Source organism: Rhodnius prolixus, unplaced genomic scaffold, assembly GCF_049639745.1.
Source record: "Rhodnius prolixus isolate KJV_2025 unplaced genomic scaffold, Rpr scaffold_1, whole genome shotgun sequence".
In the NCBI taxonomy this organism is placed as follows: domain Eukaryota; kingdom Metazoa; phylum Arthropoda; class Insecta; order Hemiptera; family Reduviidae; genus Rhodnius; species Rhodnius prolixus.
In genome coordinates this window covers 65,383,493-65,398,824 of record NW_027411581.1, presented here as the reverse complement: position 1 = coordinate 65,398,824, position 15,332 = coordinate 65,383,493, and the positions used below count along the sequence as shown (strand labels likewise).

Genomic DNA, 15,332 nt, shown 5'->3' with positions numbered 1-15,332 from the left:
CTTTTCTAATACTATTATTACCAATATTTCTATTACGCTTAGTTCGATTTGGATAAAATTTACCACGAAGAAGTGGTTAAAGCTCCTCTACGTGGCTGTGAAGTTCCACCATGCTCTTACACCTACTAAGAGGAAGTACTGCAATCGTTAAAATTATCAATGAGTGAACCTATTTACATCAATGAATTCGATTCAAAATATTTGCCTTTTAGGGAGAAGTACTGTAATCGCAGTTTATTTTTCTTACTCCTCTTAAAAGGAAGTACTGAAATCGCTTTTTAATTTTGCTATTTACGTACAAATACCTTCCTATTTTATTCAAAACGCTTTCTCTAAAAAATTGTTATTGAGGATGGTTTGGGGGACCGCAACTATAATCATTCTTTAAAAAGATCGCTCCAGTGGTAGTTACGGTGATAATAACTAAATATGTATAAATTTAAAATAAAATGTTTTATAGCAATTGTCTCGTTATTTAAATAGCCACACCTCGTATTATAGATAACGAAAATGCATACCATTTCCTGGATAGAGTAAAGGTGTTCCTCAGTTCCTGATCTACTACTGGATAAAATGGCGTTTCAAGATGGATTGCTGCCACTCTACCCCCACTTTTGTAATAACCTAAATATAACTTAAATATAAAAATATTTAAAAAATAAATATTACTAACCTAAAGTTATTTGGTTCTCCTACATTCCAGTTGGTGAAAGTGATAGGTCTTCCGGTGGACATCCAGAAAAATTGACCTTCTTCCGCTAAATCCGTTCCAGATACCCAAAAGTGTTCATAACTATAACCTGAAAATTAATCTTATAAGTCGGCTAGAAACTTGAAAACACTAATTGAACAATAATGGGCACTTTAAAGGAATCTATGTGAGCCCACTTCCTCTTCGAAAAAAGGGTTCCTTAATCGAATTTCCTGGGGGGGGGGGAGAGTTATCGAAACAAAAGTTATCGATCTATGAGCAATTCGATTATAAAGATTGAAGGAAATCGTAGAGGTCGTTATTGAAAGAAAGAGGGGACAGGATTCATAAAAACCACTTCCTTCCGAAACAAGGGACCTTATTTACGGCGAAAACTCCAAATTAATTATCAGCACCATTACTTATTATTTATACAATTAGTCAGACAAAGTAAAGACCTTACAAGAAAATATTGCTAGCAATAATTTAAGTACCAGATTTCTGGACATATTCTTTATTTCTGCAAAGAACAAAATAACAAATATGTATGGAAGATTAAATGAAACGATTGGCAAAACAACAAGCAGAAATATGTATACCTATTTCCTAAGTTCTAAACAAAGAACAAAATATAATTACATAAATCTAAGATAATCTACGAACACGTTTGCCTTGGCTAAGAATGCATCCCAAAATAGACAAGAGCCCTTAGGCTTAGAACCATCACCTGCACTCTTATATCAACATCAAAACACATGTTTCAATAAATAAGGAAGTTTGTAAGGAAATAAAAACAGATGATATAAATAAATACAATGAGGTGACCGACAGACCGACCCCCCCTCCACTTCGTCTTTCATCAAAACTGAACAATATTTTTTTCAACTTTTTAAATGAAATTTTGTTAATTGTGAAGCTACAAAAATTTTAATGAAAACTAAAGTATGTCCCCCATCTTTTGTTTCAAGAAATAAGATTTTTAAACTCAAAATATAAAAACCATATTTAAATAAAATTTTATCTAACCTCAAATTGCATATCACACACGAAAATTATATATTATTTATGCAGCCCCAATTCCTTCACAGAATGCCCTAAAACTATTTTGCCCAGAAACATTAATCAAATATAAGTTTTAGATCTGTATCAACTGTAAATGCCTAGTTTAAATGAAAAACAAAACGATCGAAAAGTGAAAAATACTTTCAGTATTGCAATTTCGATTGTAGAATTTACTTGAAAATCGATATGTTAGCAATTAATTAAACCCTCCTTGATCACACAAGGCTTGTTAATTCAAACTGTAATCAAATTTTGTCTTGGGGAGAAGTCTCCATGAACAAAACAAAAAAAATGAGAATTAAACTTAACGTTTAAAAGTGGTGATGCTGTCCACCTGTCTTCTGCAATAACAATCCTCTTCCTGTACATAAATATGGTACGCTTATCTTCGGCTGCTCATTGACAAACAACTAACATGGAACCAGCACACAACAAAACTTAAAAGGCATGCTAATAGTGATACAGTAAACGTGCAAAAACTACTTTACCGACTACCTTGTCAAAAATCAGTAAAAATACGGAACTAAAAAGACTACGTAACTATGTCATTCTCTGAGAGACTAGAACTTCAGTACTCTGCCGAACAGAAATACAAACAGGTAATGAATCTATCTGCTGCTGGCCCATTTATCTTCCTAAAACCTTCTTACAGCTGATGGGACAGTGTTGTTCATGACGTGAGAACAATGTCCGCAGCCCGGGAATACACTGAAAAAAAGGCCAATAACCTCAAATATTGATGTACCAAAAAAACAACAAAAAACATTGGTTAAAAAATTTATCCCATAAATATCATACAAAAATTCACGAACTTAAAAAACAGAGAGACCTCCACAGAATTTGAACACAGTTAATACATTCTATGAATAACTTGAAACTAATGGAAAGTTAATGTATCTATTTATTTTTAAGTTAATTTCGGATAAATTTACATTTACTGTTGTACTGTCACTGGAGTAGTGTACATATAGATAACCTCTTAGAAGCGAAATATGTAAACAAATGCTGTTTATATAAGGAATGGCAGCTGTCTACTGCAGATATTGCTGTTATTATCATATTATTGAATTCAAAATTTAATATTCCATAAATTTAAATTATCTACAAAATTTTATGATAATCTAATTAAATATTTTGGTTAGAATAGTTAAAAGCTTAGAATTTCAATTGAAAATAAAAATATCGATTTTTATCAACTACCAGAATATCGAATTTTATTAAAGAAAATTAAAAATGGATTAAAATGATAATAATAATAATAAAATTAGGACCTTAAACTCTACTGAAACATCCCTTTATTACGGAAAGCTTATCTACATTCATTAAGAATAAAAAATTACCAAAATCTCTAATAGTTTCTTCAAGTTTGTCATTCTCCTCCTGACTTGATATGCTGGCCAAGTGCATACCATGATATCTACAGTACTGGGACGCTCTGAACCAGTTTGCCTGGAAATCACAACACACATGATTACTCGTAATCATCTAAAATGGTTATAACCACAATCTTATATAATATAATTGTATTAAGCCAAGCCTGCACAAAAAAATATTTTTTATAATTATATAAATTATAAAAGTTTCGAAATACTGTAAAAGAGATTATTATTTTATTTTTTTTTTTTTTTATAAACCCAAATTTCTAAAAAGAAGTGGTCGTTAATTAATTAAGATATTTCCTGCTACAACGTGTAAATAGCATTCCCAAAAATAAGGTTATAAATTAGGTTATATAAAAGAAAGATTCTTGCAAAGTAAACAAAAACAGGAGATCTCCTAACCTAACAAAACAAAAGAAACAAAAATCAAAGACATGTTTACTGCATAGAAGTACCGATAGATGATCGATATATTAAGATGGGTATTTGTACAAGACAAAGATGACTTCGTATCCATGATAAAGAAATTAAAAGTTGAAGTAAAATATTAATAAAACCCAATATTTAGTTGTCAGCAGAAAACAAAGAAGTTCCTACAGGTAAAATCTTTAAAAACATAAGCAGGTAGAAACAGCAATGTTCTGCATTCAGTGTTTAGAACTGTACACTGAAGACTGGTTCCTTCACACAAATACAAAACCTGAATTTGAGAACAAAGAGACTGAAAAAGAAAAAAGAAAGAAGAAGCTGAATTGATGGAGATGAATTTCTTGAAAGAAGTGATTGAAAAAAAAAACAAAGATGTTCTGACGAGGAACTTGCTGATGAGGTGAGAAGAATGTTAGAAGTTGAGGAGAGAAGATAACACTAGAAAGTAACTGATGTAGAATAGACCTGAAAGAAGTATGAGTAAAGAAGGAATGTTACAGTCGTATGAGAGGATGAGTACCAAAGAGGTGCAGCGCGATAGATGGACCTTGAATCCAGTTAGAACTTGGTATGAAGGTGGAGATGGCAAGGAGAATTCTGGAGAGAGACTGGAAAGGTGTCCTTGGATCCTGATGTCCACCCTTGAAGAAGGCAAGAGAACGATTTCCTGTTGTATAATCAATTAAAGTTTAAATTAATTGACTCTCCGTAGATATTTCTAAGATGATGTCATCAGCATGATTGCTCTGAACTCTGACCTAGTACTCCTGGGTTCTACATGATCATATCAATCCAAGACTGCCTTGTCAGGTGGAGAGTCAATAAGTCAACCCAACTAAAAGCAAAAACATCTCTGTCACCCATGGCCCTATCATATCGACTGATAACCAGCAAAAATACCTAGGACTTGATTTCGATAAAAGACTCAAACAAGGAATCCTTGATTCAAAGTTTGAAAAAGTCGGACTTAACAGGCAGATTAGAAGTTCTTTCTAGACTTTTTTGACAGAGACGCTCGTAAACGTTCCCCTTGAAAGCAGAAGTCTTCTCCATAATTCTATTATAAAACCCCGTTGGACTTACGGATGCCAGGTTTGGGAGGCCAACTCCTATGCAATCCAGAAAAACAAACTAAGACCTTGCTCTTCGTATTCATAATTCCCCGTCCAATGATCTTAATCCGCTCATTTCCAGTCGCTCCTCACACATAATCCCCCAACAAACCTCCCAGGAGGCTGAAACGCCACTCTGAATGGAGTTCCCCTCCACATTTTCAGGACGCGAACAGTTCACGTACTGACTGCAGATTCACTTATAATGCTTTTTGGTGTAGTTGTGTGTGTCTCAATAAAAATGAAAAAATGTGTTAGAATCTGGAGATTCTCAAGTTGAGAAATGTAGTGAGAAAAACAGTCGTGAAAGCATTCACAGCGGATGTTTTCTCAAAGTATTTCCGGTCTTTCTGTATAATATCGCCTCTCTCACGTGAAAAACCGCTTGAGATTGAACCCCCCACAACTCGCTGGGGGTCTTTGTGATATAAGGTGGCATTAATAGCGGCCCCGCCGATCAATATTTCATGTCGGCTATTAAAACTCGTAACACTACTTAAAGAGAGTCGATATTTTGTTTTTTTGTTTAATGCTTGACGTATTTTAGAAAGGTCTGCCACCTTTTAAAATACTTTCTTCCTGTGTACTTGACCTATCGGACCATTTAATACTTTTTGAATCACTTATCCGGTTAAAACCAAAATATGTATTTTAATTTTTATTGTGTAAGCAATTTATTTTAAACATAATTATCTGTGAGAATATTCTTAAAAATTTGGACAGATTTAAGTAATTACACAACGGAGGAAGAAAAAGTTGAATTTTCATCAATTTTCACCTTTTATATTACGAGTTGTGGCTATTAAATAACGAAACTATTGCTGTAAAGCATTTTATTTTAAGATACATATTTAGTTATTATCACCTTCAATATACACCCCTCCCCTATCCCTACAACGCTCCATGCGAATTTACCATTGTTCGAAACAGTGCTGGAAGTCTTTTTCTGTGAGCTCCTGCATGACACGTGCCGCTTTTTCTTTCACAGGACGAAATCCTGTTCCTTTTTAATGCATATTTGACTTTGGGGGGAACAGATAAAAGTCACATGGGGCGGGCCAGGTCAGGCGAATAAGGCGGATGGCCTAAAACTGGGATGTTGTACTTGGCTAGTAAACGTCTTGTGACAGACAATGCAGTGTGAGCCGGCGCGTTGTCTTGATGACTTGTTCTTTCACAAATCGGGTCGTTTTTTTTTCCTTACTCTTTCACGGAGTTGAGCAAGCACCTAAGTGGTAGTAATGCTGATCAATTATAATCGATATTTTCATCTGTTTTTGACGTTGAAAGGCGACCCGGGCGGTCATCATCTTCGACCATCTTGGAAACTCTTGAACAACTCAGAAAACTTGCGCACGTGATAAACATTCATCGTCCATAAACTTCTTTTAATAAAAGATAAGTTTCAGTAGCGGTTTTACCCAAGTTTTGATGTGAAATTTCGCGACAATTCGTTGCTCTCTACTACATGTGTAGTATCATGTTTTCGGCAAAACGAAACTAACACCTCTTACCAAACGACGGTTCCGTAGCAGCATCAGTCTCGTTATTTAATAGCCATATACTCGTATTTGTCTTTTTTAACTTACGACATTCTTTTGTAAGATTCTAAAAAAATTTAAAAAGCAAAATATAGAAGTAAACAATGTCAACTTTTAGGTTAAATTATCTTGAGATTAATAATGTTCTTTAGTTTGAAATTGCAGCAATAATTGATTCTTCAAAAAACGTAGAACATCATATTCTGAAAAAAGGCTCTCAGAGTGAATAAACAAAAGACTGAAGCTGGAACCAGAGAAACATCTGGTGTCTGCACTCGCATGACTTTTTTCAAAAAATTTAAGGCGTGCCAAAAAAAAAAGATTTTTTTTTTGTTTTTGTTGGCATCTGGAGCTCTTTCCAGTGCACTGCCTGTCTCCTGATAGTCAGCTGTAAGAAGCTCCTACAAAGAGTAAATTTTAAAGTCGAAGCAGATGGATTTTTTTAATACTAACACACACAAATCGTGTTAAACCTCATAATTTCATAACATAATTTTGATGAACATTATTATAGTACAGGACAGGGATGGCGAACCTTTTTGAGACGTGGGTCAAATTTTGTTCATTTTTTTTTTTAGTACAAGCTCTTGGGTCACTAATGCCCACATTTGCACAAGAGTTAAGTTTTTAAAGAATTTTAAACTGAATATTTTCAAAACTAAACATCTTTAAAATTCAGTTGGCTTAACTGGGTAAAACGGGACGAAACATTGTGCTATGGAAGTCTCTTTTTACAAACATAACTGAACAAAACCTGAACAAAAGTGTGTTTTATCTGAAGACAAAAATCTAAATTTGCTTTGGGTTGTCGATTTTTTTAACAAACAAAATATGAGTATAATTATACATTTTATTTGATATTTTGTAAACACTTTTGCTTTATTTCAAATTTACTACAAAAGCATTTGTCGTCATTTACGTTTTAGAACTGTAATGATCAAACTAAAGAGGTTATACGAGATAGCATTTAAATTGCTTTTGTGTCAATGCGTGATTGGGAAAAATACAGATAGAATATAAATTATCCACCACAATTAGAAAATCTAAATCCACCCGCGTAAACAAACAAATGGTTGCCTAGCAATTGTGGGTCAGTGAAAAAGCTAGCTCGGGTCAGTGTCTGACCCGCGGGTCATAGGTTCGCCATCACTGGTACAGTAGAACTACACGTTTCACTGAAATGAAACTTTAGAGTAAAGCCTACAATCAAACTACTTTTAGATCTTCGTTGAAACGAATTATTTAAAAAGAAAATTTCTATTAATTCCTCTGGAAATATCCCGCCATCCCTAAAGCAGGATCCTAGCTTTAGGGAACGTTCCCTCGTTTCAAATAATTCCTAAATGAAAAAGGAAATTACTTTCACTAACACGTAATGGTTTTGGCAGGGGTCAAGTACGATTCCGTCGCCAACCCCCGCACCCAGAACATATCTTGTTCTACTAATATGACCTTGGGTTTGCCTTTAGTAAACAAACTTCCTTCGCATGGTACATTCTATTCAAAATAGAATATTTTTTTTCAATTTTTTACTTAAAGGCGCCTTAACATCTGAGGTTATTGGAGTCCGCATTCTCCAGTTCTGTGCGCTGCCAGGCTTTCCTAAAGTCTTTTCTTGAAGAAAGTACAGTTTGGGATGGAATCCTGTATAAAAGATTTTTGTAGTGTCAGAACAGTTTGGCATTAGTGTATCGGGGGGTTTGGACTATGGACTATAATGGGATTATTTTTAGGTCATTGTGGATAGACTCGATTAGTTAATGGCAGTAAGATGCAAAAAACGATGAACATAAGAATGCAAAAATAACATTTTAAAAGTTCGTTTAGGAGCACTATACACTTTCCTCAAAAAATTAATATTTAGGTACTCACTGTGTTTAATCAATTACTGTTCATTATTTTTGGTGACTGAATCATAGTTTCAATAGAGGATGAAAAAATTAACTGCCAGCTTCAGACATTATAAACTTTATTATGTCGGAGCTTTCGACCTTAGGGACTGGGTCACTAATGCCCATTTGCACAAGAGTTAAGTTTAAAAATTTTAAACTGAATATTTTCAAAACTAAACATCTTTAAAATTCAGTTGGCTTAACGGGGTAAAACGGGGACAAAACATTGTGCTATGGAAGTCTATTTTTACAAACATAACTGAACAAAACCTGAACAAAAGTGTGTTTTAGCTGAAGAAAAATCTAAATATGGTTATTTGCTTTGGGTTGTCGATTTTTTTTTTTAAAAACAAAATATGTATAAAATTATACATTTTATTTGATATTTTGTAAACACTTTTGCTTTATTTCAAATTTACTACAAAAGTATTTGTCGTCTCATTTGCGTTTTAGAACTGTAATGATCAAACTAAAGGTTATAGATAGCATTTAAATTGCTTTTGTGTCAATGCGTGATTGAAAATAATACAGATAGAATATAAATTATGCCCACAATTAGAAAATCTAAATCAACACGCGTAAAAAAAACAAATGGTTGCCTAGCAACTGTGTGGGTCAGTGTCTGGACATCATCACTGGACTATGTCATCTTCAGTCATCTTGTCAGTCCATGAACAGACAAGACAGAAGACACACCAACCCTCTCTAATGATGTAAAAAACAGTATATTGTAAATTAGCCCTGAAGATGACCTAGTCACCATAGGTCCGAAAGCTCCGGCATAATAAAGTTCATTAATTAATTTTTTATCATCCTATTGTGTTTAATCAAGTTAAAAACAGTAATTAACTTGGTTAATTTCCCGTGTGTGCTACGAAGTGAGACTTTACCATCAAAACCATAAAAAAAATAACCCCCAAAAAAATGTTAAAATAAAAACATTGTCCATTTTTTTGAACCCTTTTAATTTCTCAATGATCAGAATTTTGTGATTTATAAAAAGAAATAAATAGCTTAGAAATAAGGAAATCAGGCAATTAAAATTAAAAGACAAATTCATACTTAAATTACTAAGGGACAAAGTTTAATTTTAAATAACAGGCAGAAAAATATTTAATCCGTGCCTTCAGCAGTTAAATGAAAAAATTAAGATGTGAAATTTAGTTACATTTGAAAAATTCAGATTTCGCCTCAGTGCCCACAGTTAACTGCTCATTTTTATTAAAAATAAATTAAAGAAATAAATCTTTTTATTTACTGCATTAAACTTTATTTATTTTTTACCAGAAAAGTTTTAATTTAAAAAAAGTTAATTCACTTGAACTTAAAAAAAACAATTAAATTGACTTCTATCTAGCGGCGATGACAGTAACTAAAGTTGTTTCCCAGGTTCCAGACAAATGGTTGTACATTTTTTATTAGAAAATCAAACTTTAATGTATTTTTAAAAAACAATTTAAAAGTTCAGTGAAACTAACAAATTATTAGTTTTTTTTTTGTTTTTTTTATATAATCGGTAGGCGGACATTAAGCCAAACTTCAAAAAAATAGGCGATTACTTCAATGACAAGTTCTATTTATTTACACAAAAGTATCAAATTTCTAATGACGTTTAATTTTGCATTGTTTCAGCAATTTTCATTTTTTCAAGTTTTAAATATTTTTAAATTTAATAATTCATTTTAAAATACATCAAAACTTACCTTGAAAAATATTCCCAGATAGTATCGTTTCTCTTTAAACTTAAATATTGGCATATTCCACTTGTTCAGTTCAGGTAAAGATTCATCTACGCAGTTTCCACATTCTGCTGTAAATAAAGAGATAAAAAAAAATATTAGAATTTGTGAGAAAATAGATAAAAATTGTTTTTATAGAAAATCAAAAAGAGCTACATTATTCTCCTGATTAAGAGCTCCTTAAATGGACTGTAGTTAGTTGTAGGGCTATGTATCAGGAAGAATATAAAAGTCCTTAAATTATCCCAAAATACATGAAAGATAAAACATATTCGAAAAATTTAATTGTAACAAGAATATTATTCAGATTATAGCACTAAACTAAAATTCAGATTATTATTAAAAAAACATAGCACTAAACCAAAAATAAATAGTGAAAATGTATCTTCTATACCTGCACAGAAACAATATAAGTTAAATAATGTGCTACTTGAACAAATCTTATGTACTTGAAAATAAAAAGCATAAAGGACGCCGAAATCAGAACAATACAAAAAGAGATATAGAGGTTTGAAATTTGGAGTAGTTGTAAAAGGTTCAAACTTTAACCTTCTATATCTCATTAACTGTTAGCATTAAAACATCGCGATTTTATCCAGTTATAGAGTTTACTTTTCTCTACAATTGGGCAAAGAAATCAATAAAATTTGATGAATGGAAAGAGAGATATTGAGGTTTGAAATTTGGAGTAGTTGTAAAAGGTTCAAACTTTAACCTTCTATGTCTCATTAACTGTTAGCATTAAAACATCGTGATTTTATCCAGTTATAGAGTTTACTTTTCTCTACAATTGGGTAAAGAAATCATTAAAATCTAATGAGTAGAAAGAGAGATATAGAGGTTTGAAATTTGGAGTAGTTGTAAAAGGTTCAAAATTTAACCTTATATATCCCATTTCCTATTATCACTAAAACATCGCGATTTTATCCAGTTATAGAGTTTACTTTTCTCTACAATTGGGTAAAGAAATCATTAAAATCTAATGAGTAGAAAGAGAGATATAGAGGTTTGAAATTTGGAGTAGTTGTAAAAGGTTCAAAATTTAACCTTATATATCCCATTTCCTATTATCACTAAAACATCGCGATTTTATCCAGTTATAGAGTTTACTTTTCTCTACAATTGGGTAAAGATATCATTGAAATCTGATGAATAGAAAGAGAGATATTGAGGTTTGAAATTTGGAGTAGTTGTAAATGCTTCAAACTTTAACCTTCTATATCTCATTTCCTATTATCACTAAAACATCGCGATTTTATCCAGTTATAGAGCTTACTTCTCTCTACAATTGGGTAAAGATATCATTGAAATCTGATGAATAGAAAGAGAGATATTGAGGTTTGAAATTTGGAGTAGTTGTAAATGCTTCAAACTTTAACCTTCTATATCTCATTTCCTATTATCACTAAAACATCGCGATTTTATCCAGTTATAGAGATTACTTTTCTCTACAATTGGGTAAAGATATCAATAAAATTTGATGAATGTAAAGAGAGATATTGAGGTTTGAAATTTGGAGTAGTTGTAAATGCTTCAAACTTTAACCTTCTATATCACATTTCCTATTATCACTAAAACATCGCGATTTTATCCAGTTATAGAGTTTACTTTTCTCTACAATTGGGTAAAGAAATCATTAAAATCTAATGAGTAGAAAGAGAGATATAGAGGTTTGAAATTTGGAGTAGTTGTAAAAGGTTCAAACTTTAACCTTATATATCCCATTTCCTATTATCACTAAAACATCGCGATTTTATCCAGTTTACTTCTCTCTACAATTGGGTAAAGATATCATCGAAATCTGATGAATAGAAAGAGAGATATTGAGGTTTGAAATTTGGAGTAGTTGTAAATGCTTCAAACTTTAACCTTCTATATCTCATTTCCTATTATCACTAAAACATCGCGATTTTATCCAGTTATAGAGATTACTTTTCTCTACAATTGGGTAAAGATATCATTGAAATCTGATGAATAGAAAGAGAGATATTGAGGTTTGAAATTTGGAGTAGTTGTAAATGCTTCAAACTTTACCCTTCTATATCTCATTTTCTATTATCACTAAAACATCGCGATTTTATCCAGTTATAGAGATTACTTTTCTCTACAATTGGGTAACGATATCATTGAAATCTGATGAATAGAAAGAGAGATATTGAGGTTTGAAATTTGGAGTAGTTGTAAATGCTTCAAACTTTAACCTTCTATATCTCATTTCCTATTATCACTTAAACATCGCGATTTTATCCAGTTATAGAGTTTACTTTTCTCTACAACAGGGTAAAGATATCATTGAAATCTGATGAATAGAAAGAGAGATATAGAGGTTTGAAATTTGGAGTAGTTGTAAATGCTTCAAACTTTAACCTTCTATATCTCAATAACTATTATCACTAAAACATCGCGATTTTATCCAGTTATAGAGATTACTTTTCTCTACAATTGGGTAAAGATATCATTGAAATCTGATGAATAGAAAGAGAGATATTGAGGTTTGAAATTTGGAGTAGTTGTAAATGCTTCAAACTTTAACCTTCTATATCTCATTTCCTATTATCACTAAAACATCGCGATTTTATCCAGTTATAGAGATTACTTTTCTCTACAATTGGGTAAAGATATCATTGAAATCTGATGAATAGAAAGAGAGATATTGAGGTTTAAAATTTGGAGTAGTTGTAAAAGGTTCAAACTTTAACCTTCTATATCTCATTTCCTATTATCACTAAAACATCGCGATTTTATCCAGTTATAGAGTTTACTTTTCTCTACAATTGGGCAAAGAAATCAATAAAATTTGATGAATGTAAAGAGAGATATTGAGGTTTGAAATTTGGAGTAGTTGTAAATGCTTCAAACTTTAACCTTCTATATCACATTTCCTATTATCACTAAAACATCGCGATTTTATCCAGTTATAGAGTTTACTTTTCTCTACAATTGGGTAAAGAAATCATTAAAATCTAATGAGTAGAAAGAGAGATATAGAGGTTTGAAATTTGGAGTAGTTGTAAAAGGTTCAAACTTTAACCTTATATATCCCATTTCCTATTATCACAAAAACATCGCGATTTTATCCAGTTTACTTTTCTCTACAATTGGGTAAAGATATCATCGAAATCTGATGAATAGAAACAGAGATATTGAGGTTTGAAATTTGGAGTAGTTGTAAATGCTTCAAACTTTAACCTTCTATATCTCATTTCCTATTATCACTAAAACATCGCGATTTTATCCAGTTATAGAGTTTACTTTTCTCTAAAACAGGGTAAAGATATCATTGAAATCTGATGAATAGAAACAGAGATATTGAGGTTTGAAATTTGGAGTAGTTGTAAATGCTTCAAACTTTAACCTTCTATATATCATTAACTCTTATCACTAAAACATCGCGATTTTATCCAGTTATAGAGTTTACTTTTCTCTACAATTGGGTAAAGATATCATTGAAATCTGATGAATAGAAAGAGAGATATTGAGGTTTGAAATTTGGAGTAGTTGTAAATGCTTCAAACTTTAACCTTCTATATCTCATTAACTGTTAGCATTAAAACATCGCGATTTTATCCAGTTATAGAGTTAACTATTCTCTACAATTGGGTAAAGAAATCATTAAAATCTAATGAGTAGAAAGAGAGATATAGAGGTTTGAAATTTGTAATAGTTGTAAATGCTTCAAACTTTAACCTTCTATATCTCATTTCCTATTATCACTTAAACATCGCGATTTTATCCAGTTATAGAGTTTACTTTTCTCTACAACAGGGTAAAGATATCATTGAAATCTGATGAATAGAAAGAGAGATATAGAGGTTTGAAATTTGGAGTAGTTGTAAGTGCTTCAAACTTTAACCTTCTATATCTCAATAACTATTATCACTAAAACATCGCGATTTTATCCAGTTATAGAGATTACTTTTCTCTACAATTGGGTAAAGATATCATTGAAATCTGATGAATAGAAAGAGAGATATTGAGGTTTAAAATTTGGAGTAGTTGTAAAAGGTTCAAACTTTAACCTTCTATATCTCATTTCCTATTATCACTAAAACATCGCGATTTTATCCAGTTATAGAGTTTACTTTTCTCTACAATTGGGCAAAGAAATCAATAAAATTTGATGAATGTAAAGAGAGATATTGAGGTTTGAAATTTGGAGTAGTTGTAAATGCTTCAAACTTTAACCTTCTATATCACATTTCCTATTATCACTAAAACATCGCGATTTTATCCAGTTATAGAGTTTACTTTTCTCTACAATTGGGTAAAGAAATCATTAAAATCTAATGAGTAGAAAGAGAGATATAGAGGTTTGAAATTTGGAGTAGTTGTAAAAGGTTCAAACTTTAACCTTATACTCCTTAACAAAAACTTACAGTTTTAAAAGTTAAGTATAAGGGTTGATTAAACGCCAAAAGGTACACAAATCAGCAGTTTCCAACATTTCATTAATACTTCATTGATATAATTTAAGTAATTTTACTGCATTAACTTTTCCTTCACATTTTTTAGAATTTATTAGATGTCACAGACCCTTATGCTGGCCATTTTCGTCTACAAAATATTTACTCAAGTAGCACACCATTTAACTTAGATTGACTGTAATATCTATTTATCTATAATAATCAAACTATTAATCACAGGTGAAAAAGAAAACGTTATAAAAAATATAAAATATTTCGAATATTTCGGTAAGACGAATTTAAGACTGAAATATTGTTTTGAATCCTCCGTGATTGAAATTTAAAAAGTGGCCGACTCTAACTTTGTTTTTTTCTACTTTAACACGCATGTATATGTGACTACTCAGAATAATTCATCACTCATTTTATCATAATTATAATAAAAAAATATTATGAATGAACTGGCCAGCATAAGGGTCTGTGACATCTAATAAATTCTAAAAAATGTGAAGGAAAAGTTAATGCAGTAAAATTACTTAAATTATATCAATGAAGTATTAATGAAATGTTGGAAACTGCTGATTTGTGTACCTTTTGGCGTTTAATCAACCCTTATACTTAACTTTTAAAACTGTAAGTTTTTGTTAAGGAGATTTTTGTACCTTTTGGATAGATTTTCCTTTTTGTCTATTTGCAAAGTTACGTCTGCTTTACAGATTTTTTAAAATTTGGAATAAGCTATTCTATCATTATAACCTGATAAGGTGTTAAATCGGAACCGTAACTTCCACTGGAGAGATCTTTTTAAAGAATGGTTATAGTTGCGGTCCCCAAACCATCCTCAATAACCATTTTTTTGAGAAAGCGTTTTGAATAAAATAGGAAGGTATTTGTACGTAAATAGCAAAATTAAACTGCGATTTCAGTACTTCCTTTTAAGAGGAGCAAGAAAAATAAACTGCGATTACAGTACTTCTCCCTAAAAGGCAAAGATTTTGAATCGAACGACAATTCATTGATGTAAATCGGTTCACTCATTGATAATTTTAACGATTGCAGTACTTCCTCTTAGTAGGTGTAAGAG

The 15,332-nt window shown here is 31.5% G+C and overlaps 1 protein-coding gene across 4 annotated transcripts in view; it reads right to left on the bottom strand.

The window, feature by feature from the left end:
- LOC141446148 (C-type lectin mosGCTL-7-like) overlaps positions 1-15,332 on the bottom strand; it is an 82,998-nt gene that overhangs the window by 6,265 nt on the left and 61,401 nt on the right. For 3 of the 4 annotated variants that reach the window (XM_074112609.1, XM_074112610.1, XM_074112612.1), the window contains 3 exons: positions 9,810-9,916; positions 3,094-3,202; positions 674-800 (listed from right to left, as the gene is read on the bottom strand). In XM_074112609.1, coding sequence (XP_073968710.1) covers positions 674-800; positions 3,094-3,202; positions 9,810-9,916 — 343 coding nt within the window. The remainder of the gene's footprint in view (positions 1-673; positions 801-3,093; positions 3,203-9,809; positions 9,917-15,332) is intronic. The other variant, XM_074112611.1, reaches the window with a different exon arrangement.